Consider the following 26,168-nt stretch of genomic DNA (forward strand, 5'->3'; position numbering starts at 1 on the left):
AATTTACATAAACCATTTTTAGTCTTAGCAGGTGTATATAGTCATCAGTCACTTTGAGTAAGAGAGATCCCGTGCCCACCACAGCAAAGGACTCTAGCCTTTTAATAGCAGGAAGGATAATAGGATTCAGATTTCAGAGATCACTGAAAGAACACAGATGGAAAGAATGGTTAGTTCGAAACCACAAACTAGGAACAAACGGACCAGTAAGAAAACGCAATTAAAAGTTGGCGGGAAGGGCTGTGTTCTCAAGGACACACAGCATTTACCATCCCTCAAGGGGGAGAATGGCTGGCACCTGTCCCGCCACAGGGGACTGAGACAGGGGAGGTATTTCTAGCAATATAGACGTTGCTTCTTATTCCCCCCTGGTAGAGGGTTCTGCGGGTGGAAGAATCAGGGGCTCCGCTGCCGGGAAGGCACCGGACACTTTAAAAAGATACACACAGAAAGGACAGCTTGGCCCTCGCCCAGGCGCCCCTCCAAGCCAACGGCCACGACCAGCCTTCCCAGGCTCGCCTCGCCTCCCGGCCCTCATTGGCGCCCAGTTTTGACGTCACACCAGGAAGCTCTCGCCTATTGGGCCAAACCAGACGTGGGGCGGGATGCGGAAGTAAAGGCCTTGGAAACAACCAAGAGCCGCCTCCAAGGAGGGCGGAGCGGGAGGCCCCGGGGGGCGGGGTTGCCGGCGAGGGGGCGGCGATGGCAGCTGCGCGGCTGCCACGGCGGCTGCCACGGAGCGCGCGCCCGGCTTTGAATGAGCAAGGTTGAGACGCAGCCCGGCGTCGAGCGCGAGCTCGAGGAAGCGACTGGCGGCGCGTGCGCGCGCCTCGTGTGCGCGCGCGCGTCCCGCGGCAGCTCGGAGCCTCCGCCGGGCGGGCGGGGAGGGGGAGGGGCAGGTGAGTCCGTGCACGTTGCTTGCGCCTCGCGAGTGGCTTCCCACCCTTTCCCCCCCACCCCTTCCCCGACCTCAGCCTCAGGGATGACGCCGGCCTTTCCCCACCTCAGTCCTCCGCCTCCCACTGTCCGCCTTCCTACCTGCCTTTTCATCCCTCTCACTGGGCCTTCCCTGAACAGCCGACCGCCGCTCTGGGGTACTGCTTCCGGGTCAGGGTGACCTCGGGGGTCAGCGAGGCGCGACCCGGGGTGGCGTGGGGCCGTCCGGCCCTCGCCACGCCAGGGGGCCGGGCTGGTGGGGGCGCAGGCCCGGGGATCCCCAAATCCTGAAATTGACCGGTCCTTCTCGCCGTCCCGCTCCAGGCCGCGCACCTTTCACGGCAGGTTCGTCCACAATCCCGATCGGAGCCCACCGGGCGCTCGGGCCAGCCGCCCGGTGCGGCTCACGTGACGCCGTGTGCGGGGCGCGTGCGGGGCGCGTGCGAGCGTGGGGTGCTGTGACCTGGAGCGCTCGCGTTGTTGTTCTCATCTGTGCAGTGGGTGTGATTCGTTTCTACCACCAACCGATTTGAGGTCGGGTCATCACTTGGGAGATTGGTTTGGGTCGTTCCGGAGCCCTCTCCCGCGCGCGCCCCGCGCCCCACGCAGCCCCCCGTCTCCGGGCCCGGCCCTTGGCAGTGCGGCTCCTTCCCCCTCACCGCCGGCCTGCAGAACTCCACTTGTTTCCCCTTGTCTGTCACGTCGCTGCCGAACCTTTTAATTTTACATGTAAATTCCAGGTAAAACTTAAATGTGGGACTTGGTGACAGCCTACTTCAGAGAGTTACAGACTTGTATTCGGTGATAGCCTGCGCCCCAGTAGATCAGAGAGGCATTTCAGATGCTGGTCTATGCAAAGATTCAAAAAGTGTAGACATTAGGCCCTGGGCCACCTTAGGGTGCTGCCTTAGATTGGCTCGTCTTCATGAGTGGTCATACCATGGATCTGTACATTCGAGCTATCAGTTTTTAATACAGGTAGTTTTTTTTTAATTGTAAGAAAGTATTAATTGGAAGCACAGCTTCCATTCCGATTCACTTCTAGGGATATCTTTTTTTTTGAAGCCCTGTGGTTAGATTGCTTCCCAGTCCTGAATCTAAGTCTGCTATACCTCAAGTTGCTGTATTTTCCTACTGATTTTAAGGAAACTCTAACTCTACAATTAGACTATGTTAAATTGCCTAGTTCTAGAAAGTATTTGAAAATCCTGACTATTTATAGTGCTAGGTTGTCTCAGATTGGTGACCTCCAGGGTATTTTAAACAATCACAGTAAAGCATTTGAAGGTTTCTCAAGTGGAATATGATAAAGAAGAGTGTAAGGCTCGATTGAGATCAGTCTCTTCAAGATCCTGTTTGAGTGATTCACTCATAAAGCCAATTCTGGGTATCATCTGTTAAGTGGGGATAGTGAAAACTATTGAACTATGTCATGAACATATCAAGAGATCAAGGAATATTAATTCAAGAAGTATTTTCATTCCACCCATGTCCCCTGCATTGGCTGAGATCTGGAGACGACAAACTGAGTTATGGACTTACGTTCTGGTAGACCAAGTGTAGGAAGAAACTCCTGACAATTGAGCGGCTCAGGCAAGGTTTCTGTGTACCATTAAAAGCGTTAGGAAGTACTTCCCAGTACATACTGTAGTGTTCATTACATAGTGGGTCTAGGTTATACTCAATAATACTTTGAATAGAACATTTAAGTAAATACAGGTCTGAAGTTTATTCCTGTCTGTAAAATAGTACAACTGATAAGAATCAGACGTTACTTGATAGTCTAATCATATTTCCCCTTCAGTGCTATCAGTTGGAAATTCTTTCTTCAAGGGTATAATATCTCCGTTGAGTTACTAAGAATGTTCATTATTAGTAAGTTGTTCTTGGTTTTGAATTCTTGGTTCGAATCCAAATACATGAGTAGAGGACCATGGGAGCATGTCCTGTACTCTTTGCTTCAATTCTGTGAAAAGATGACAGAAATTACCCCATAAGGTGGTGCTGTGGGATAAGTGAGCTACTCTGTATTGCTTGGTACATCGTAAATGATAAGTAAATATTAGTTCTCTTTCTTTGATCACAAAAGCAAATTACAGAATGGAAATACTCTTAATTGCTAAGGAAGAGGGTTTTGTTCTGTCATCAATAATATGTCTTTGTTACTGTATTGGAAAAAATGCTTGAAATTTTATTTTCAGACACTATTATAGTCATTCAGAATAATAACTATATATTGAATAATGGCACTAAAAATATTTGTGGGAAAGTGATAGCTGTGGTTACCAAGTTTTTGTGTGAAATTTTTTGCTAATTTTTATTCATATATATCTTGAGATTGACCCCTGTCTATTCCCTAAATATTAAATGGATGCTTTTCAGAAAAAAAGAAAGAGTCACCAGTTTCACATGCTGTAAGTCTTCTAGCTATTTTTTGTATAGTTTTTGAAAGGTATGCTAAATATTTTTGGAGGGAGATTTGCTTTTCTTTAGGTTCTTGATAACCAGCATGAAATAAACCTCTTAACTTGCCATTTGAGTTGTTCAGCTCATTTTGTAATGAAACAATCACACCTTTCAAGTCTTTACAAAGGGTAACTGAAAATACCAAGTGAACAAAATCCTCTGGGAAAATATCTTCAGGGTAATTATTGTACATGGAAATAACTATATTACAAAATTGAAGATGTAAGTTTCTCAGTAAGGGAATACTAGAATTAAAAAGACTTGGCATTAGCAAGAGACAAAGGCTTGCAACCAGGCAGATTGCAGTGCATATTGGAAAGCGATGAGAAGTCTTGGGAAATTGAAAAATCTTTTTGGCAGTTTGGATATAAGTATTGTTGCACTTTTTGAACTGGAATAAAACAATTGGGGATATATCAATTGAATAGTGAAATGTATTTTCAGTATTTTTTTCTTTCATTTTCTTTCAATGTTACTCTTTCTATCATCTCAATAAGTATATCATCTCGAGGATAGACATTTAGTAAATCATTCAACTCCTCTTCAACTCCTCCTTTGTCCATACGCACAGTGGTACTCTTTGTCCATATACACAGTGGCTTTACTAAGTACATGTAAGTATATTTTCCGCGCTTTCTGGTTTGTTTGTTGTATATAACTTTGAACTTTAATGTTGAAGTATTATATATACAATATTTACAATTAGAGTGTATGATATTGCTACCATCCAGATGAAGATAAGATTTTAGTTTCCTAATTTTCCTTCTCTTTCCATCAGAAGTGACCATTTAATGTTTAACTTGAAATCTGCTCAGTGTAATTTTATTGGATTCATTGCAAAAATTGTATAATAAGCTGTATTCAAGACATACTATTTTTTAAAAAGATTGAGTATCCCATTTTCAAAAAATTTCCACCAGAAGTGTTTGAAATATCAGATTAGCTCTTTTTGGAGTCTTAGAATATTTATATTTACACAATGAAACATCTTGAGAATAGGTTCTACACTAAGGCTGAAAATCATTCATTTCATATACACCTATGGTAAATTTAAACAATATATTTAATTTAAAATTTCATACATGAAATTTTACTTGTGACACTCATTCATATTTTACATTAGAGATGCTGAATTTGTATCTATTAATTAAAATCAAAACAGGTATTCTCTGCTTTAATTCCCATGAAATTTAACAGCATGTTACTATTAGTAAGGATGATGTATTTTTCTAGGAAGTTGATTTATTTTTATTGCTATTTTTTTCCCTTTGGTTGTATAGTATTTGAAATTAGTGGCTTGTGTTTACTCAGTAAGCAAGTATGCTACTATTTGAACCACATCTTCAGCTCTTGGTGCTTCAGTTGTTTTTTTGTTTGTTTGTTTTTGTTGTTTACAGTTTAGTGCTTTTTTTGCCTGAACAGGCTTTATCTCCCATATAGCTATTAACTATTTTGTGAATATATTAATATGTTAACATATCAAGGAATATTTTAGTTTCACTGTTTTTTTACCTGTGTTGTCTTCAGACTATGACTTTTCAGTCTCCAATCTTTGAATAGGTAGGATTTGAATAGGTGTATTCCACCATGTCCAATCTGTCCAGAATAGTTTTAATTTTTTTGTTATAGTTACAAATGTTACTATTTATCTCATATGGTAACCTCACAAAAATAAAGTTTCACTTTTGAAAAAGAATATTTTTTCTTTAATGTAGTTATTACTTAAATTGTATCTCATTCCCTTTTAAGTAAATATGTATGCAACTGTATTTTAGGCATAGTTAACATGTTTGGAAAAAATGTTCCAAAACACAAGTAATTGCTTCTAAAGTTGTTGACAAGAGACTGTGAGGCCAGTATGTTTTCTTTGTGAGGTTATTTTGTTGTGGTTGTTGTTGTTTGTGCCTGTCCTGGGACTTGAACAAAGGGCCTAGGTGGTGTTCTGAGCTTTTTTGCTCAAGGGTAGTGCTCTACCACTTGAACCACTGGTCCACTTCTGGCTTTTTGATGGTTAATTGGAGATAAGAATTTCATGGACTTTTCCTGCCCAGGCCTGCTTTAGCCACAATCCTCTGAGAAGCAGAGGCTTCCTGAGTAGGATGGCAGAGCCACCTGTACCTGGCACATTGTAAGTTTTGTTATTAGGCCACTACTCATTGAATAAAACAGTTAACGTCTGCATTTAGAAAAGTAAGAAATTGGATCATGTTACTCCAATACAGCAGCTGTATGATTCTAAATGCTCACTCAGTGATCCTTCATTGACAAGTAAAATGCAAGAAGCTCAGACTTGAAATTCTTTCATCAGAAAAATCATGGTGTGTGTGTTTGTGTGTGTGTGTATGCACGCACGCACATGTGCATGTGTGAACTCTGTATTTCTTGCAACTTAGTTTAACATATAATCTCTATCTCAGTAAGGGGAAATGACAATCTCATAGATTTACAAATTTTAATTTCCCTTGTTCTGCAGCTGTTTTTTACTTAATTGTAACTATTAAGGTAGCACGAATATGTATAACATGTATATGCATATGTAGCATTACATGTATCTATTAAAGTAATATGTATATGTTTGGAAATAATGAACATTTTTAAAAAGGTAATAATTAGTCCTCAGTTTCTATTTGGCTTTAGCTCTCAGTAACATTTTTAAAATATGGAAATATCTCTTTAGACCATAGGAAGGCATGTATGAGTGTAATTTTTAAGGACTGAGATACTGTAGATATTCTCTCTGTACTTAAATTGCAAAAACATTGCTGGGTGCCAGTGGTTCACACTTGTAATCCTGTCTACTCAGGAGGCTAAGATTTGAGGCTTACAGTTCAAAGCCAGCCCAGGCAGGAAAGTCTCTGATACTCTTATCTCTGATTAAATCACCAAAAAGCTGGAAGTAGAGCTGTGGCTCAAGTGGTAAAACACTAGTTTTGAGCAATAAAGCTCAGGGATAATGACCAGGCCCTGAGTTCAAGCCCAAGAGCAGCACACACAAAAATATGTAAATAAGATGAAATATCAATTCTATGTGTGATCAGTTTATTTACCTTCCTATTATCTGTTTCACTATCTAAATTTGGAATAAAATATGATTTAAGTTCTTCACAGAGACATTGTAGATATTAAATGAGTTACTATATAGAGGGCATTAACCAAGAATGTTTATAAAAAGAATTAGCTTTTATAATATATTGAGGTATATCTGTTGCTTTTGTTACTATTTGCCCTACTTTCCTAATGATAATTGGCTCTCCAGAAAAAAAAATAATATAGTATTGATGATGGTGTTAATGACATCTATTAAAATTTAAATTATATTCAAAAAATTTCTAAAGGACAAGATTATTTAAGAATGTCTCAATATACATTGTTTTAACAGCTTTGTGTGTGTGCAGGCCCGTGCATGCTTGCACCAGTTCTGGACACTGTCCTGGAGCTTTTTTGCTTAAGTGTTCTACCACTTGAGCTACAGCTTCATAGGCCTTTATTTGGTGGTTAATTGGAAATGAGTCTCACAGTTTGCTGCCCAGGCTGACTTTGAATCCCACTCCTTAGATCTTAACCCTCCTGAGTAGCTAGGATTATAGTCAGGAGCCACCAGCACCTGGCTTGTTTTAACAGCTTTTTGAGATATAATAAATTGCACTTATTTGAAGTCCACAACTGGATTCAACTTACTAATATTTTAAGGCGTCTTATTGCTATATCCTTAAGATGGTATCTTCTAGAATTGTTTTTTGAGGGGAAGGAATAATACATTTGTCTGAGTTTGTTTCAGTGTAATGCTGGCATCGAATAGTAAGATGAGAAATATTCCCTTTTTTCCAGGTCTTTAATGGTTTGTATAAAATTAGTATTCCCAAATGTTCAGTAGAATCCCCAAGTGTTGGGTAGAATTCAGCAGTAAAGCCACTTGGGCTGGGAAAATTTTTAGACACACAATCTCTTTAATAGATAGAGATTTAAGTTATCTCTTCTCATTGTACTTTGAGAACTTGTGTCTACCAGAGAATTTGCCTGTTTTATCTCCTTATATAAAGTGAAATAGGTATAAAGTTGCTTACAATGTTTATTTTTTCAGTATATATACAACAACCTCCTTCATTTATGATAACTGGCAAAATTTTTTATGTATATTTTGTGTTTTAGGTATGTTCAGTTAATTGACCCCTCTATCATTGTGAAATGATTGCTTTTTTTTCTTAGTAATATTTTCCTAACATTTCTGACATTGAAATGTCTGATACATTAACCTTCTTTTTATTCATTTAAGCATAAGTGTATTTTCTCCATCCTTTTATTTGTAACTTACTATTTAAAATGTATTATTTTAGGCAGCATGTAGTTTTTCTTTTAACCAGTCTAATAATACCTGCCTTTTTATTAGTTTAAGCAATTTGCATTATTGTGGTTACTATGATGATTAGGCTAAGTCTCATCCTGCAGTTTATTTTCAGTTTACCCATTGTTCTTCCTCCTTTCTTTGTTTTCTGTTTCCTCTACTAATGAGCATTTTCATCTTCTTTGTTAGCTAATTGGCTAGATCCTTTATCAAATATGACTTAATTGACTCAGTAAAATTATGCCTACTTGCCAGTATTTCCTCAGATTTGTAAATTATCGGACTTGATATATTCTCTGATTAGTTTTAATTCATTACTTTGCACAACATATCTTCCTCATTGACTTTCTCCATCTATAAAATGGGAATAATAAAATCTAGCTTTATAAATGTTACATTATAAAAAAAAGTTAATGTTATTTACATGTAATTATATTTTAATAGAGCCATGGTCATATGTTTCATACTTCAAAAAACTGTATTATATTTTCTTATACTTTCTTTGGGTCATGGGTCTATATTATATTTTCTTTTTTTATTATAAATTTTTATTTTTATTTTTTGTGAACATACTGTACAGAGGGGTTACAATTACATGGGCAAGATAATGAGTACATTTCTTATCAAGCATTGCAGCCTCCTCCTTTGTTATTATATTTTCTTATATATAACTTTTTTGATTTTTGGTCATGAGGCTTGAACTCTGGGCCTGGGCTCTATCCCTCAGCTACTCAGCTCAAGGCAAGTGCTCTACTATTTGAGCCACAGTGCCACTTCCAATTTTCTGGTGGTTATTTGGAGATAAGAATCTCAAGGACTTTCCTATCCAAGCTGGCTTTTATTTATTTATTTATTTATTTTTGGTGCTGGTCCTTAGAGTTCGAACTCTTGGTCGGAGTGCTGTCCCTGGCCTTTTTCGCTCAAAGCTAATGCTCTACCATTTGAGCCATGGTACCACTTCCAGCATTTTGGTGGTTAATTGTATGGAGCTAAGAATCTCATGGACTTTTCGCTGGGTCTGGCTTCAAACCATGACCATCACATCTCAGCCTGTTGAGTAGCTGAGCAAAACATTTTTTCCAAACAACTCAACATGAAAAGTTTCTTCACGATTAAAATGCTTCAAAAACCTAGTTTTTATGGTTTGGGTTTTAGTAAAGTATTTGTGGCTTCTAGAGAAAAAAAAATGACCAATTTTCAATGACAGGAAGATGGCTTGTGGAATCAGTTGAGTGATGCTTTGTGTATACTTTTTCCACAGGTTTTGATTCCCACCATGGCCATCACTCAGTTTCGGCTATTTAAAGTTTGTACCTGCTTAGCAACAGTATTCTCATTCCTAAAGAGATTAATATGCAGGTAAATAAATTCTCTATTCATATTTCCAACAGTAGATTTGATAACATTCCTCATGATGGATGTTTCTAATGCTTGAAAGAAGTTTTTGTGTCTTTGTATTTTTGATGATGTATTTGAAAAATTAGAATGGGCACAATCAAAAGCAAGTACTACCCAAAAATTAAAGTGGGATGGCAAATGAGGTCTGTAGTTTCCAATTCCAAAGTTTAAGAAGCTATCAATACATTTTGCCTCAGGTATACACCTTTTGTTAGTAAGACATTTAATATAAAGGTAATTACTTTGTTTTCCACATGGCTACTAAGCAGTCATATATACGTTATTTGGGACTGTTTCAATAATAGAACTGTGAGGTATTTGTTTTGACTGAAAAGTACTGTGAGACCTATACTGACAAAACTAAAGTAGAATAAAGTGCCATGGGGCTTATTGCTAAAAATACAGTGGTTTGGGATTTTTGTGGTTAAGATCTAGGCTCTTTCATTGGGAATAGGTATATGAAGTAGAATTGAAATGATCATTGGGAGAGAAGAAAGAAATGGAAAAATTTGGTGACAGGCTATTTAAATCACCCAAGAAGACAGGATTGGGAGTGTAAAAAAAAACAAAAAACCCAACAACAATGAATTGATTGTTTAGATCATAGAGAATGAAGAGGAATGGCCAGAAGTTCACTGCAGTAAGAACGAGTGTTAATTGCCAGAAAGCAAAAGATTAAAAGAAGCATTATGTTAACAGTAATGAATAATAGCTGTTTTCTTTTTCCATCTATATTTTCTAAAATGCTGTTCAATACAGGTTAGCTTTACAATGGAAATTGCATATGAGTTGACAAATATAAAGGACCTTTTTATTGTTTTTATAAATTTCTGTGGTCAATGTAAATATAGTTAGGAGTGATTACATGTTGTTTTAAAGAACATCAACCTTACATTAGGACAAACTTCAGTGTCATAAAGAACCTGAATTATGTGTTTTAAAGTAAATTTTGTAGTAGGCTCCTTATATAACAAATGCAATCTAATTTTAAACATGAAAAATATTTCTATATCTTTTAAAGAAAACATAACTTCTAAATGTATAATAAAAATAACTGACTTTACCAATTAACAATAAATGCTTTATAATTCTTGAAGTGAGGTAAATGACTATTCAATTCTAATAGCTATCGTTCCAAAACTTCATTATGTATCAAACACTACATAGATACTTAACTATGTCTCTTAATTAACTGTTCACAAGAGCCTTAAGTAGAATATATGCATTATAACAAAGATATTAAAGTTGTGATTCTAACTGGATTCAGTAGATGTGACATTGAAATCCATGATTTAAATAGATTCTGTATCTCACATTATTAACTGATGTAACAGTACATCCTAACTGATGTAGTCTTTCTCAGACTAATTCTTAGATCTCAATACAGTTTAGTTCAATCCAATTTGGCAGTTAATTTTACCATGAAATTTATTGTTAGACATAAAAGTCTGAGCTACCATATTTAAAATAGCATGGATGAACCAGAGCTTTAGAAACCAAAGCACTCCCAGGGAGCATGGTTTCAAACGACTTTGCAGTTATTTATGTTCTTGTCTGTTCTGAGTCCTCACCCAAAACAAGGTGTCTTGATTTGAAATCTCTTCATAATAGCTTCATGAAATATTTTACAATAATTGTAAAATTGAAAGATCTTGTTATATAAAACTTTAATTGCTATCCATAATGCTTTTCATTCATGTTTGTTTGGGTGGGTTTTTTTTTTTCTCCAATGTTTATATTAGGTCTGGCAGAGGAAGAAAATTAAGTGGAGACCAAATAACTTTGCCAACTACAGTTGATTATTCTTCAGTTCCAAAGCAGGTAAGTTTTGAGAATTTTCAATCATTTGGAAAAATTCCAAACTATTCCAGTATATTATTTTTCAAACTGATTATATATTATTAGTCATAAAATTAATTTGGCCCTCAGAATTTTGTTGCTTTTCTTACATTTTTTTAGTTCTAAAACCTCTCTGTGAGTCTTCATTTTATCTGCTATTTCATTGATGATATTTTATATTTTTTGAGTGGTTTCAAGTGTTTCCTATTATTTTTTGAAACATTTTTGTCTTAAAGTCTTAGGCAAGGTAATTCTGACCTTTATATTATGTTCAAGTTGTTCTATAGAAATGAACTTTACATGCAAATTAAGATGTATTGATTCCATAGATACTGAATAATTACTTTTTAATTGTTTCATAAACCTTTTAGATACTATTTTCTGAGACTCTTAGTCTTTTGGATAATTTTTTTTTTAATCAGATCATCAGTATGATTTGACTTGGATGAATTCCAGCCTTCCTTCTATGCATTAAAATTCTAATGTTAGTTTACTTTTCGAAGCATATACTTTTGTTTTACTTAAGGAAAAAAATGAATAGAACAAAACAAAAGAGAACAGAATAATATGTCATAATGTCTAGCCCACAGTACATGTTTGTTTTTTAAACCTTTGATTTAATTTTGCAATGTGATTTGAAATGCCTATTTTTCTGTGGGTAAAAAGTTTGAAAACATGTTCTTAAAAGTCTAGTTTTCTAATAATGGATTAATGAGATGTTTATTAAGTTTCTTTCTCCTTTTTTGTTGATAATCTTAATTAATTACATATAGACAGATGTAGAGGAGTGGACCTCCTGGGATGAAGATGCACCCACAAGTGTAAAGATTGAAGGAGGGAATGGCAATGTGGCATCACAACAAAATGCTTTGGAACAACTGGAACCTGACTATTTTAAGGACATGACACCAACTATAAGGAAAACTCAGAAAGTATGTTATTAAAGATTTGTGGTTTGGGAGACTTCAACTTCCTTTAATTAAAATTAAGACAATATAAGAAGTATTTATTGGCCTCCTTCCAATTATCACTAATAATTATTTTTGTCATTTTATATAAGAATTTCATATATTCTGATGCCTTAAGTACATCTAATAAATTATTTTCCCAAGTCTTTTAGTACTATAAGCATTTATTGGAATTCTGCTGTCTCTCAGATGCTGGACTCTAGTCTCTGCTATAGGAGAATAGGTTGAATAAGTAACAGTTTGAATAAGTACTCATACAACAAAGAGCTTCCCGGGCTCTCAGGTCTTAGAGTAATTATTATGGTTTTGATAGTCATGCATACTTTATTTAATCTCTTCTGAGTTGAAAATGGAAGATGTAGAGAATTACTGGATAAAGTCCAGTGTCCAATAGTATCTCTTCATTATATGAAAATTATACATGTGATTTTTTTTTTTCAGTTTTGAATTCAAGGTATTCTATTTGCTAGGCTAGTTCAGTACTACTGAGCCATGCCTTCAGCCCAGTTTTTCACTGGTTATTTTTACAATAATGTCTTGCTTCCCATTAGGTTTGTGCCTGGGCTGCCATATGCCTACTTCAGACTTTCTGTTGTGTCTGGGATTATAGGTTCAGGCCACTGCATCCAGCTTCCCTGCAATGGAGATGGAATTTTCTGCCTGGGCTTCTGGCACCTTGATCCTGCTAGTCTTAGCTTCCCTCAGTTCTGGAGGACAGATGCATACCACTGTGCCTGCCTATATAGATTGAGAAGGAAGGGATATTGTGAACTGTTTGGCCTAGGCTGGCCCTGAATGGTGATCTTAGCATTTTCAGGCTCCCAAGTAGCTAGAATTATAGGCATGAACCACTGGTTCCTAGCAGTGTACTTTTTTTTTTTTTTTAATTAAAGGAGAGGTTTAGAATGAAGTTTGACAGACTTCTCTCCCATCACTCTTTCTAGCCTTTCTACTTTCCAGAAACAACCATACAACAACTTTTACTATTTCAGCTTTTACTAATGGTCATCAGTTATATCATCATATTAATCATAATAAACATATTTCCTGATTTGCCCATGATAGATAATGTTTATTAACACTAAGTTATGGTAAATGAAGATTTATTTCTTACTACCTTACCTCTGTTCCAACTCCTTCAAATATAGTAATGTTATTACAGTATCCCCTGTTTTAGAAAAGCAATGTTTCATTTGTTATTCATTTAAATATAAAAAATGTTTGGTTCAAACATTGTATACTTTATAAAATGAGAGTGTTATTTATTCTGCATCTTCCTAACCAAGTTCAACTGTCTGTTTATTTTTGTGTTATTTAGGTAGAAAACATTTAGGTCCTGTTCTGTTGTATCATCCAAATATTTAAGTACTGAAAAGGATTAAATTACATATTTTCAAGGATCTTTTAGGTTGTCTTATTAGATGAATAACATGTTGTGGAAATATATCGCTGTTCTTCCTAGGAACTTACTGTACTATAATAGTGCTTTGCTAAATTAATTAGTGTGGAAGTGCTTTTAAAGTTATAAAATTTCAAGTAAATATATTCTTATACTATGCCTGAGTTAATATATAAATATATGAATACATGCTGTGGCGGGTAATTCTACTTTTGTCAAGATAAACATGTTATTGCTTAATTCAGTAGCTAAAGATAATTATATAAATAAAGAGATTAAAAAATAACAGTTTAAGTGAAATATAATTTTTCTTGCTATAAGAATCATTTGTTTAAACAATTGGCTAGGAATTTTAGTACTCAACAGATTGTTACTATTTGTTTGATACACATTTAAAAAGAAGACAGCATGTTTTACACACTAACAAAATACATTAATCAATAATTTGTCTGTTTTATGTAGTTTTGTGTAAAATATCCTTTTAATTCTAATCTTTCAGATTGTTATTAAGAAGAGAGAACCGTTAAATTTTGGCATCCCAGATGGTAGCACAGGTTTCTCCAGTAGACTAGCAGCTACACAAGATATGCCTTTTATTCATCAGTCGGTAAGTACATTACAGAGTATAGGAAAAAACCTGACATTTTATTTCTGTTTTCTTTATGGAAGAGAAAAATAACTATGAATTAGACTTCATCTTTAAACTTCTTTGACTTTGAAATAGTTTTAGCAGTTCAAGAAATTGAGCATAGTTTTATCCAATCCTATCATTTTATGAAGTTACAAATTATGTCACATACTGAGTGAGATAAGAGTCTTATTATACGTGTGAAAGGTAGAGAAAATGTGTTACTCAGAAATGAAAACTTGATATGATTATACCTAAAATGACTTAACTTTAATAGCAGATAAGTTCTAAGTGAATTATTGATTGTTTCACACATGGAATATAAGTGTGATTTTATTTAAGATTGATTGATTAAGTTCTAGGGTGCAAACTTTGGGTCTTACCTTTGCTAGGCAAGTACTCTAAAATCATTTGAGCCATATTTATGACCCTTTTTTGCTTTAGTTATTTTTCTGATAGGATATTAAGCTTTTTTTTGTCTAGGCTTACTTCAGACCACAGTCCTCCTAGCTATCCCTCCCAAGCATCTGGGATTGTAGGTGTGAGCCTGGCTCAACATTAAATTAAACTTTTTAAAGGAAAAATCACACAGAAATTACACAGCTTGAATTTACAACCTTGGAGCCATGTCAGAATTTGCTTTAAAACACAAGTACCAACCAGGCACTTAAGACTCATGCCTCTAATCCTAGCTACTAAAGAGGCAGAGATCTGAGGATCACAGTTCAAATCTAGCCAGAGTTGGAACGTCTGTGGGATTTTTATCTCCAATTAACCACCAAGACATCAGAAATGGAGCTGTGGTAGAGTGCTAGCCTTGAACAAAAAAATGCTCAAGGAAAGTGCCCAGGTTCTGTGTTCAAGCCCTAGGACTTGCACCAAGGACAAAAACCCTATAAATACCTATCTAGGCCTCTTCTATCTGTGTTCTATACCAACTCCAAGTTTAATGATTTAAAGTAATAAGCATTTATTTAATCAGGAACCAACCAAAAGGTCAACTAGACTGGGTGGTTCTAGTTCAGGGTTCCTATTGTGTATGCAAACACTAGGCTAGGGCAGTAGTCTACTCTTGATTGTGCTTGGAGGAATTGTTTTAAAGGTGGCTCTTTCTCTTTAAAGGTTTGGCTGGGTGCCTTTGGCTCATGCCTATAATCCTAGCTATTCTGGAGGCTGAGATCTGAGGATCAAGGTTCAAAGCCAGCCCAGGAAGGAAAGTCCATGAGACTCTTATCTCCAAAACAAACCACTAGAAAACAGGAAGTGGCACTGTGGCTTAAGCGGTAGGATGCTCGCCTTGAGCTAAAGAACACAGGGACAGTGCCCAGAGTTCAAGTCCCAGGACTAAACAAAAAAAAAAAAAAAAAAGGTTGCACACACAGAGCTACACTTTGTTTCCATGTACCTTTTTTGGTGGTGGTGGTGGTCATCGTAGGTCTTGAACTCTGGGCCTGGGAACTGTCCCTGAGCTCTTCAGCTCAAGGCTAGCACTCTACCACTTGAGCCACAGGGCCACTTCTGGCTTTGAACCTTGATCCTCAGATCTCAGCCTCCTAAGTAGCTAGGATTACAGGTATGAGCCACTAGCGCCCAGCTCCATGTACCTTTTTATAAGGCTTTTTATAGGGCTGCTTGAATTTTCTCATGTCATCACTTAGAAGAAGTGATCAGATAATGAGAGAAAAAAAGAGTGAGATAGAAAGGGAAGTAGAGTTTATTGGGAAGAGACAATATTAAATAAATGATACACAAAAATGTAATTATAAAACTTTGATTACTACTTTTCAATTATATAGTGCAGTGAGAACATAACATCACAGCATTCTAGATGTTTTTCTGAACAACAATAATCTTTTACATTTCTTAATTTTAAACTTTATTCATATCAATTTAATCCATATTCATGTGGTTCAGTTCTACCTAGAAGATTTTTAATATTTATCACATTATGTTATTAGAGTTCTAATATCATTTTAATAGCCACTCACAGAGTTGGGTTGGGATTGATGGGCAGATGGAGAACATTTCTATACTATTTTTATTTCTTTTCCCCTCAGACAAAGTATAAAGGAACATTGATTATGTGAGAAAGAAGAGTAAACAAGTGAACTTGCTCACTGCACTAATTCATCAATTACCATTCATTCAATAAATTACATTCTTCTTTTAAACTAAACATGTCATTTTCTCCTGAGATTCATCATTTGTGCTATAAGAATTCTTTGCACTAAGGCTATTCACTTTTTTTCTGTCATTGTCACTTTTTCAGGTTATTAACTTTGGATGCTTTTGATGGGCGGATAGTTGTACTTTTTTATGTAACTAAATTTTTCTGTCTTAATACTTTCTAGCTTTTTTTTTCTTGAAAGGTCACCTTTACTAAAGATATTTCCTTTCTTGGTGGTCTTAATACTTTAACTTTTTATATCTAAATGTTTTAAGTTCAGTCACATTTCAGTGGAAAATGGGTAAATTTTAAGAATGGAAATTTATTTCACAAAAAAAACCAGACATAATCTAATAGCATGAAGAAAAATTATATGTTAAGGTTTTAAAGAAATTCAAAGTAAAGTAATGAAACACTACATCTAAAGCTCTCTTGAGTAGCAAAGATAGAAAAGAAGGCCATGATGAGCGCTGCTGGAAGCACAGGAAAAGACTTGGGCTGTTGTGGGGACAATAAGTGTGTCAACTTCCTAAGAGTCATATTACTTTATTTCAGTGCTTTTCAAAAGTGCACCTTCTGACTTACCTGCTCTACCTTTGGGAATACATATTAATCAAATCATTAGAAATATTAACAAGGCATATATTAATTGCAATCAGGAAGAAAACTCAATATTTTAACATTAGAAGAAGCCCTTCTGTTCATCACCTGTATAATAACAAAATAAATTTTTAAAAAGAATTCTTTCATAATTTTACACACTGTCAATTCCATATCTACATAGACATGCTAGAATGATCATTTACAGTGAAACAGGGAAGAAGACCACTGTTAGTGGTCTGACCTGGGCAGCAATGGGAAGCAGTAACTGATCCAGTGACAACTTAGGGAACAGGATAAGGAGGCATGAGGTAAAAGCATTTCAGTAAAGATGAATTTTGCTCATTTACTGGGTGGAAATAGGATGGAAACAGGAAGTATCAGTGGAAAAGTATCTATGAATTATGGAAATGGCTCTGTGGCTCAAGTCGTAGAGTGGTCAGTCACCCTGAGCTGAAGAGCTGAGTGACAGCACCCAGGCACAGAGTTCAAGCCCCACAACCAAAAAAAGAAAAAAAGTCTATGAATTAAGTATGCTTAAATGAAGATGAGTGTATTCATTTGGAAACTCTCAGCATACCTTAGTCCAGTCAAGCATTTCTGATTATCTGGGAGCAGTCTTTTCTCTTCTTTTTCTTCCTTACCTCTTACTGAAAAGAGAGGCAGAAAGAAGAAATGCTCTATTGTTTCTTCCAAACTAAGTAAGCAAAAGCAGAAAATTAAGTATAAAACAGGAGGAAAACTGGGTTTGCCTAGGTCTTGGTTACACCTCTGAAAGTCATGCATCATAATATTGTCTGGAAACTTTCAATTCTAGGCAAACTAGGAGCACAGCCACTTGTACCACACTTGGTTTGGAAGCTGAGATACCATGGTAGAGTGACAGATTCTGAATTTCCTTGTTAATTTTGCTTTTTTTTTCACTATAGTCTGAATTGGGTGACTTAGACACTTGGCAAGAAAATACTAATGCATGGGAAGAGGAGGAAGATGCAGCCTGGCAAGCAGAAGAAGTTCTGAGGTATTTGAGTGTTATTTACATTGCCACTTGAATAGAAGAACTAGATTTGTTCCCAGTAATGTTGAAGGTCAAGGAAGTGTCTTCTGCCAAATGTCTTTCTTATCATTTGAACCTTAGAAAATTTGGATTTGCTCTGCATTTCAGACTGCATATTTTAATAATAAAAGAACCACCACTACATACCCTTCCAGATCAGAAGTTACAACTGTTTTTAGTTCCTCATGGCTGAGGATATTGCCCAGCACTACATATCTGAATGAAAATAACTAATGTAACACTAATATCTCTAGGAATAGCCAAATTAGCCAAATTTGAAATAGATAAGTCATAAACTAGCTATTCTACAGAAAAGTCAATATTATTCTGCAGCTTATTCTGTGTGTGTGTGTGTGTGTGTGTGTGTGTGTGTGTGTGTGTGTGTGTGTGTGTGTGTGTGTGTGTGTGTGTGTGTGTGTGTGTGTGTGTGTGTGTGTGTGTGTGTGTGTGTGTCCGTGTGTGTGTCCGTGTGTGTGTGTCCATGTGTGTGTGTCCGTGTGTGTGTGTCCGTGTCCGTCCGTGTATTCTGGAGCTCTAACTCAGGACCTGGATGCCACTTACAGGGTTGTTTTTTGGCACCTAATTGGAGGCAAAAGTCAGAGAGACTTTCCTACCTGGGCTGTCTTTGAATTGCATCAGCTTTCTGAGTAGCTAGGATTACAGGCATGGGCCACTAGTGCTTGACATTCTGCAGCTTTCTAAAGTTCATTTTTTATTGTTGTCCTCCTTTATGTTAGCAATAAATTCCGTTCTTGTTACTTAAGAGATTAGGTCAGAAGTAAGAACAAAATTTAATTTAAAGGATAGCTTATAACTATGATTACTGATGAAAACTCACATTTAAAATGTATTGAATTCATGCATTTTATACTAAAATACAATGATACAGTTTTTTGTGGTTTAAAATAAAATTTTTTTAACATAGGGATAGAAAATAAAATACCTTTCACCTGACCATCTTAAGAGGCTAGAAAATAAAATACCTTTCACCTGACCATCCTAAGAACTGAATTCATTGTGTCTTTTAGTATCTATAATTTAAAATTACCTTGAATAACCAGCAGAGGGTGCAGTTAGTTGAAAGTTCTTGCTGATAATCAGTTCTTGTTTTGGGCTTCTTTTTCAGCATTTTTGTTTTGTGTTTTTTGAAGGAGGAAGGGGTTCATATTTTAAAATATACCACTAAAGTTGTGAGTTTTTGGTCAGTAATTCAGTTGTTCACCAAAGATTCTCCCCTCACCTTTTTTTGTTGTTGGTACTGGGTTTTGAATTCAAGACTTTGTACTAAGCATTCTGCCACTTGAGTCATGAATGCTTTAGGGTTTGTTTTTGCTTTGTTTTTTTTTTTTTGTTTTGTTTTTTGGTCAGCTGTGGGACTTGAACTCAGAGCCTGGGCACTGTCTCTGAGCCTCTTTCTGTTCAAGGCTATAGCACTCTACCACTTGAGCCACAGTGCCACATCTGGTTTTTGAGTGGTTTATTGTAGATAAGAGTCTCACTGGGGGTTTTCTGCCTGGGCTAGCTTCAAACCGGGTCCTCAGATCTCAGTCTCTTGAATAGCTAGGATTATAGGTAGGCATGAGCCACCGGCATCCAGCTAATTTACTGTTTTTATAATAGGATCTCATACTTTGCCCGACTAATCTAGAACTACAATCTTCTTACCTTTGCTTCCTGTGTAGATTGGTTGCAGGTATATGCTACCCTGTCTTGTTTACTTGTTTAGATGTGGTCTCACTTTTTGCCTTGGCTGACTTCAAACCATGATCTTGATATCCTCAGGGTCCATAATTCTTTGCCTCCCCAGTAGTATTTGGAGAATTTAGAGCATTAATGTTCAGTGCTATTATCCTGTCATGTTACTGTTCATGTAGTGTTTGGCTCTTTCCTACTTTTCTTTTGATTATGTGCTTATCTGATGGGGCTTATTTTTTCTTCTATTTTCATGGTTATATTTTTATATTTTATATTTTCTATGTGCAGGTTTTCTTTGAGTATCTTCTGTGGTGCTGGCTTAGTAGCCATAAATTGCTCTAGCTTTTGTTTATCAGGGAAGGTTTTTCTGCGTCCTTCAGTTATGGGAGCTTTGTAAAGTAGATTAATCTAGGTTGGCAGTTATTTGCTTGCAGTGCTTCAAATAAATACATTATTCCATATACCTTTCTTGCTTTTAAAAGGTCTTCTAGTAAAAAAAAAAAATGTCTTGTTCTGATGGGCTTACCATTGTGCATGACATGGCACTCCTTCTTGAAGCTTTATTTGCTATTTTACCCATTTTGTATTTTCTAAAATTTTCAGGCAGCAAAAAATAGCAGACAGAGAAAAGAGAGCAGCAGAACAACAAAGGAAGAAAATGGAAAAGGAAGCACAGAGGCTAATGAAGAAGGAACAGAACAAAATTGGTGTGAAACTTTCGTAACAAATACTCTTCAAATGTCATTGTGCCAGTAGGAGAAATCTGAGCTCCACAACCCATACAACATTTGTATGGATTTAAGAGTATTTATGGAATACAAATACACTGCTTGATTTTAATGCATTCATCAGGCCATTCAGGAGACCAAGATTCTCCCAAAGTACTTGGAACTCTTAGTGATTGAGACTCAAAAGGACAGAACAGATGTACGCAACTATTTTCTTCAACATTCTCCAGACATACAACATTGTTTGCTGTAGAAAAATTATTACAAATGGAATATACCAGTACCTCTCAAGCTAGTGTTTCTAGCTAAATAAATGGGTGTAAATAATTTTATGATGGAAAAGAACTCTGCTATCTATTATGTTTTCCTTCAATGTGTATAATTATAAAATAAATAATTCTGCTATTTTTTTGTTTCCATGATCACCTGACCTAAATTAGACAGACTATATAGGTAGGGCTTTCACTTCCTTATTTTCATTGTAAGAAGCTATGTTGGCATACATTTACTCTAGTGAGAATGGTATTGTTTTATATATCATTAAGGAATTTGATGATTTGAGTTTTTAAGATGACATTAAATGCAATAATTTTATTTATCAAATATTTTTACATCATTTTCTTTCAATGATGTGATATTATACATATTTGTAATTTATATTGCATGTATAAACATTGAAAATCGACCAACATGTCCAATTTGTCTTAAATTATTATAACTTGTGAGTTTTAAGAACTAGTATTAGTACTCCTACCCTTTTGTTACAGATTAAAGATGTTTTAGGGTCCTTAAGTACCATAGTTACTCAAAAGCCATTAATTTACAAGTGCAGAAAGCCTTTAGTTCTAGTACTTCAAAGGTGATTTCTATATCAGTTTTATATATCTGACATAATGCCGCCTTTTGACATTACTGATTCATCAAATTTCTAATCAAGTTAACAATAATCATCTCTTATTAATAGTGTTGAATACCTTGACTAGAAGAAATAATTGCACACTGTACTTGTAAGGAAGTAAAAACATCTGATAATTTACCACAATTAAAATGCAGCCTGATTTTCTATGCATTTCAAATTTTGAAGATTTTTACTTTCTTAAAAGTTATTGACCAGAATTAATATATATTTGAATCAAATTAGTATTTCACAGTAAAATCATTAACTATGCAATGAGAGTTTCCTAAATCTTTAAAACAAACTTCCAGACTAAGTGTGATTATAGAGCTTTGGTGGAAAGCTGGTTATAGCTGGAAGCTATACTTGTAATCAAATTGAATTAGACGTAAAATTTTAATGTAAGTCTACTACTTATCTATTTAGTTATTTTTGTCCCTTTAGTTACACACAAGATTTCTCTAAATTTGAAATTCATAAAGGAAAACCCATTTAATTACTTTCACTGAAGCTTTCTTTAATAGTTGTGTTGAAGCATGATTTTCATGTTTGTGAAGGTAGTCCTTTTTGGCTCTTTGGATTTTGATTGTAGAAAGAGCTATTAGAAATTATGGCTTACATGATTAAATAGGAAGAAATAGATTTTTCTCACAAAAAGAACAACTCTGAAGATTTATTTTCATCTTTGCTATGTAAACTAAAGTCTTTTATTAAGGATATACAGATCGTGGCCCCAAAAGAAATCATTAAGTTAAATATGATAAATATCCCATGGTAGACATACCATGGCTGTCTTTGCTCCTGGATTTATGGCTTCTTTTTAAGTGCTTTTAATTTTATGGAGAATTACTATGTATAAAAGGAAATCTGGGCAAGCCTACTTAACTAAGAAGTTCTACCCATAATCTGAATTGTACATTTAAGATTTAAAAAAAGAAATCAAAGATATATGAAACTTGTTTCATACTCGTAAAGACAGACAGTTAATGGTTCCAGCCATTTTTTTCCTGTTAGGCTTTAGTTTAGCCTCTTCTGACAACCTATTTAATTGGACATTTTAGAACTTGCAATTTAAAAATTCTTCATATGAATTCCATATTTTGCCTCTGGCCAAAGCAAGAGTTTTCTGGCTATAGATTTGTGGTTGGGCAGAATCCACATTTGTATTAGGTTTCTAACACTACTTTGGAACCAGCTACTACCGTAACATAGATAACTATAGTCAAAGTTTTATAAAGCATAAATATCTGTTAATTGTTATCTAAAGTCTGGGCCACCTATAGTTGATGATACATATTTTTTAATCCTGTGTAGTTTGAATTTGTGATAATCTACTGCTGTGATTTTTCATACTGTCCCCTTGTTCAAAAGATTTCTCACTGAGTGTAGAAGAGAGGCCAATAGTTGTAAGTTGAATAGTTCTTGCAGAAGCTTGCTGGGGAGAGTGTCTATGGATTGTTGTAAGGAAGAAACTTCTGCACTTTTAGCTAATTTGAGGGCTGAAGAAGATGCTGGATCTGAAGAGTGTGGTTGAGTTAATAACTTAAACTGCTTTGTGCCATTTGCTTTTTTTTGTTGTTTGTTTTTTTTAGTCCTAAAAACAAATATAACTCATTTATTTTCATAATTTTCTTAATTTTAACCAAGACTGCTTTTATATGGTTATATTTTATATGCTTTTATGGTTATATTTCTTTTGAAGTCACTTAGGTGTTTTGTTTTTACTTTGCTTCCTACTGTTTATCGTAGCCATGGAGTGTGCACAATCACAGGAGTTAAATTTTGAGAGGTACTAAGTTGCTTTTCACCACAGGTCTTAGGTCTTTTCCACTTGGAAAGACACTCAGAAGCCACTCCCTGCCCCCACTCATGCATGCAGTATTTTCCTTTGACACTGCTATGTCACTAGCACTCACTTTTGCAGAGAATGTTTTAATTACAATCTGCAACAATCCACAATAGTCTGAGCCTCTCCTTCAAAAGATTTTTATGGCTATTTTTGCAGACTTACATTACATATTGATCTGATTACAGCAACTTGGGAGAGTCTCGGAGTTCTCTACTGCTGCAGAAGTGGTGCAACATTAAGCAGCTTGCTTGAGTTTGTAAGTGTTTTATTGATACTGCTTGTAACTATTCAGTTGTGAGACCCTGTACATGCTTTTCTTTATGAGGTTCTACCCACTTTTCTTGTTTCTCTCCATAGAGTAGTACTGATAGTCCCTTCCTTGCAAAAGAAAAATGGGGCTGATCTTGTCATCTTTAGTGCATCCTTCACTAGAACTGCAAATTATTTCGAAAATGAATATTATGTGCTTACTGATTTGAATCTTAAATGTCCCATAAAAGGCCCTGTGCTAAGGCTTAGTTGCTAGTCTGTAGTGCGTGGGAAGAAATGAATCCTTTAGGAGGTAGGGCCAATGAATTGAAGGTAGAGCATTGGATGTGTGCCTTTAAAGGGATATTGGGACCCCCAACCCCAACCCCTTCCTCTTACTTCTCTGCCATCCTATAATGAGGTTTTCTCCACCTTATTCTCCCACTATAGTGTATTGCCCCACTACAGGCCCAGGAGACCAAGAGACCATGGACCGAAACCATGACAAAGGTTTGTATGAGGTATTCTGTCACAGCAGTAGGAATCTCATTTAATAGTGTTTGTAGCAATGACTCCTGACAATCTTGTAAGATAGATATACTTATTTCACAAGGAAGGAAGACAATGCATAGCCAATCTAGTTTTGCTTGAGCAAGAGAAAGGCAAAATAAAAATAACAAGTTGACAAGCAGGTTCTATTGCTGGTTAATCAGCAGTCCATGTAATGTATGGTTTCTATTGCATCTTTGATCTTCTAGCTGTTCTCTAGTTACTATTGAAAATAGTGTTACACATTATTGTAGATAACACCTATTTTCTAAAATCTTAATCAGAAGGAATTTTATATTTTTATATTTTCTGAAAATAGCTGAATGTAAACGCTATATAATTACATGCTCCTTGTCTCTTTGGATGAATATTATAATCGGGGCAAAATGAAATGCAGTTTGTATTTAAACACTTGCAAATATAGGCCAATTAGCTTGTTTGATTTGTTCATAATTGAGGGCAGTGGCACAATTTCATGCATTTACAGCCAAGTATTATACTTAAAGATCTAATACAAAACTAAGCTTATCCAGTTACCTCATTAACATATGTCTTTAGGATTAGCTTGTAAGACTGTATAACAGAGAAAGTCATAGAAAATTCAAAGGATATATTTAGAATAGTGTTAGGTTGACTTAGGCCAGTTTTGATTTCTTATAAGATAACTACTGCCTCTTGGCTTCATTGGACTGCATTTTATTATAGTGCTAAGTAAAGAAAAATGTGCCTAAGGATATAGATATATTTGACTTGCCATATTTCAGTTGAAGTACACAAAAGTGCTAGGAGATGCATGATCATGTCAGAACTCTTATGTACTGCTTTCAGTAATGAAAAATTTCAGTAGAGAAAATTAGTAAGATACTTTCCTCTTTTAGTTTTTCTCCATGCAACCAACAAGCCAGAAATAATGTGTTGGTTCCTAAGAAGTAAAGGTCAGTTTAAAATGCCAGCACCTATTGTTTATTGTAGAAAGAGAAACTGGCAAACCATTTCAAACACAGATCTATTTTGACTACAAGGAAGGGATGCAGGTTCTTAAGTTACAATGCCTCACAAGAAAAAAACCTGTCAGACCCAACTGGTTGGGGAGGGCTAATGACAAGTGTGAATCACGGGTTTTCTTTTTCTCCTGCAGCAAATGTCAAAAACGCTTGGCATCTGAATGAATTGCATTTTCATTCATTTCTGAACAGCTCAACTTGGAAAGGTCAGCATATCCCGTTGGGAAAAATCTTTTCTTATAAATTGGAATGTTTGCACTCATAACTGTAGGAAACATTTAACATTTGCTTTGATGGGACAGCAACTTATTCAATAGAATGGAATTGTTCTTTTTTTCCATTTTCCTGCCTGTTTGTACATTACAGGCACCCGAATGACTAAACACAACTTTGAGGTACTTCTTTCAATGGGATCAGATCGTCCTGCCCACAAAAGCAGCCAACGCCTTGGGCTTCCGAAAGGCGAGTATGTTCCATCCTTTATTTATTCCAAGGGACTCATTTGAGGGAGACTTTGTTGAGAATAAAGGCAGTAATTTTCCACAGACTACATGCTGAAACCCTGAAGAAGAGGAGGGGGTGTTGGAGTAGTGAGAGAAAGAGAAGGAAAAGAAAATAGAATAACTGCTACAGGACTTCTTGCTTTAATCCTTAGGCACATGGAAAGGAAATGCTATAGCTAGTGTCTCAAATGAGTACCTTTGAAGGTTTTGGTTTTTGTAAAGATGACTATAAGACATACAATTGGGTCTCCAGGATTAAATGCTTCCAATTTAATTACACAAGTATGTGTGGTTCATGATGATTCCTTTTCATTGGTCCCTTTTTATTAAAAAAATCTAGTTTTAACTAAGCAATACTCAGGTGATATTTCTTTCTGTGGCAACAGCATATACCAAAGTCAGCCTTTTTATCATTTGATTAAAGTATAAAAAGATGCTTTAACTTAGCAGCAACTAAAAGTAAATAAGGAGGGACTTAATTTATGGTGGATACTAATATTAAATATTCATTTGGGCTGGGCTGGCCCACAGGAAAGACCTGAGTCAGTATGGCTAATTATTTTGGAATACTTCCAAATATTCATCTCCAGAAATAGTTCCCTTTCCAATTCAGCCCAATCCCCCAACTGCTGGCTAGAACTGCATGATGTAGCAGTGTAAATACCAATGTGTGCTCTGTAAATACCAATGTGTGTACCTAAGGCACATGTGTATTCCCACAGAAATGTTCTTCACAGAGACAAACCTCTTCCAGACATGCATCCTCTGTCCTAGAGTCTAGCCCTTCACATCTCCAGGGTTTCCTTTCTCCAATTAACCTGTTTCTCCTAATGCAATCATTTTTCCTTCTTTGATTCAAGCATTGATGTGTATAAACATATTCTATCTCTTCAGTT

The 26,168-nt window shown here is 35.9% G+C and overlaps 1 protein-coding gene across 3 annotated transcripts; it reads left to right on the plus strand.

The window, feature by feature from the left end:
* The first annotated feature begins 768 nt into the window (after positions 1-768).
* Ebag9 (estrogen receptor binding site associated antigen 9) lies at positions 769-20,630 on the plus strand. 3 transcript variants are annotated; one of them, XM_069991270.1, is made up of 7 exons: positions 769-899; positions 9,006-9,103; positions 10,885-10,963; positions 11,755-11,913; positions 13,848-13,955; positions 17,673-17,764; positions 20,099-20,630. In XM_069991270.1, the coding sequence occupies exons 2-7, from the start codon at positions 9,021-9,023 to the stop codon at positions 20,217-20,219; spliced, it is 642 nt and encodes a 213-aa protein (XP_069847371.1). In that variant the 5' UTR covers positions 769-899; positions 9,006-9,020; the 3' UTR covers positions 20,220-20,630. The 3 variants fall into 3 exon arrangements, with proteins under 3 accessions (XP_069847371.1, XP_069847369.1, XP_069847370.1); XM_069991268.1 differs by lacking the exon at positions 769-899 and adding an exon at positions 1,196-1,281; XM_069991269.1 differs by lacking the exon at positions 769-899 and adding an exon at positions 1,545-1,676.
* The last annotated feature ends 5,538 nt before the right edge of the window (positions 20,631-26,168 follow it).

The sequence above is a fragment of the Dipodomys merriami genome, unplaced genomic scaffold, assembly GCF_024711535.1.
Source record: "Dipodomys merriami isolate MVZ:Mamm:240054 unplaced genomic scaffold, mDipMer1.0.p SCAF_4, whole genome shotgun sequence".
Lineage (NCBI taxonomy): Eukaryota > Metazoa > Chordata > Mammalia > Rodentia > Heteromyidae > Dipodomys > Dipodomys merriami.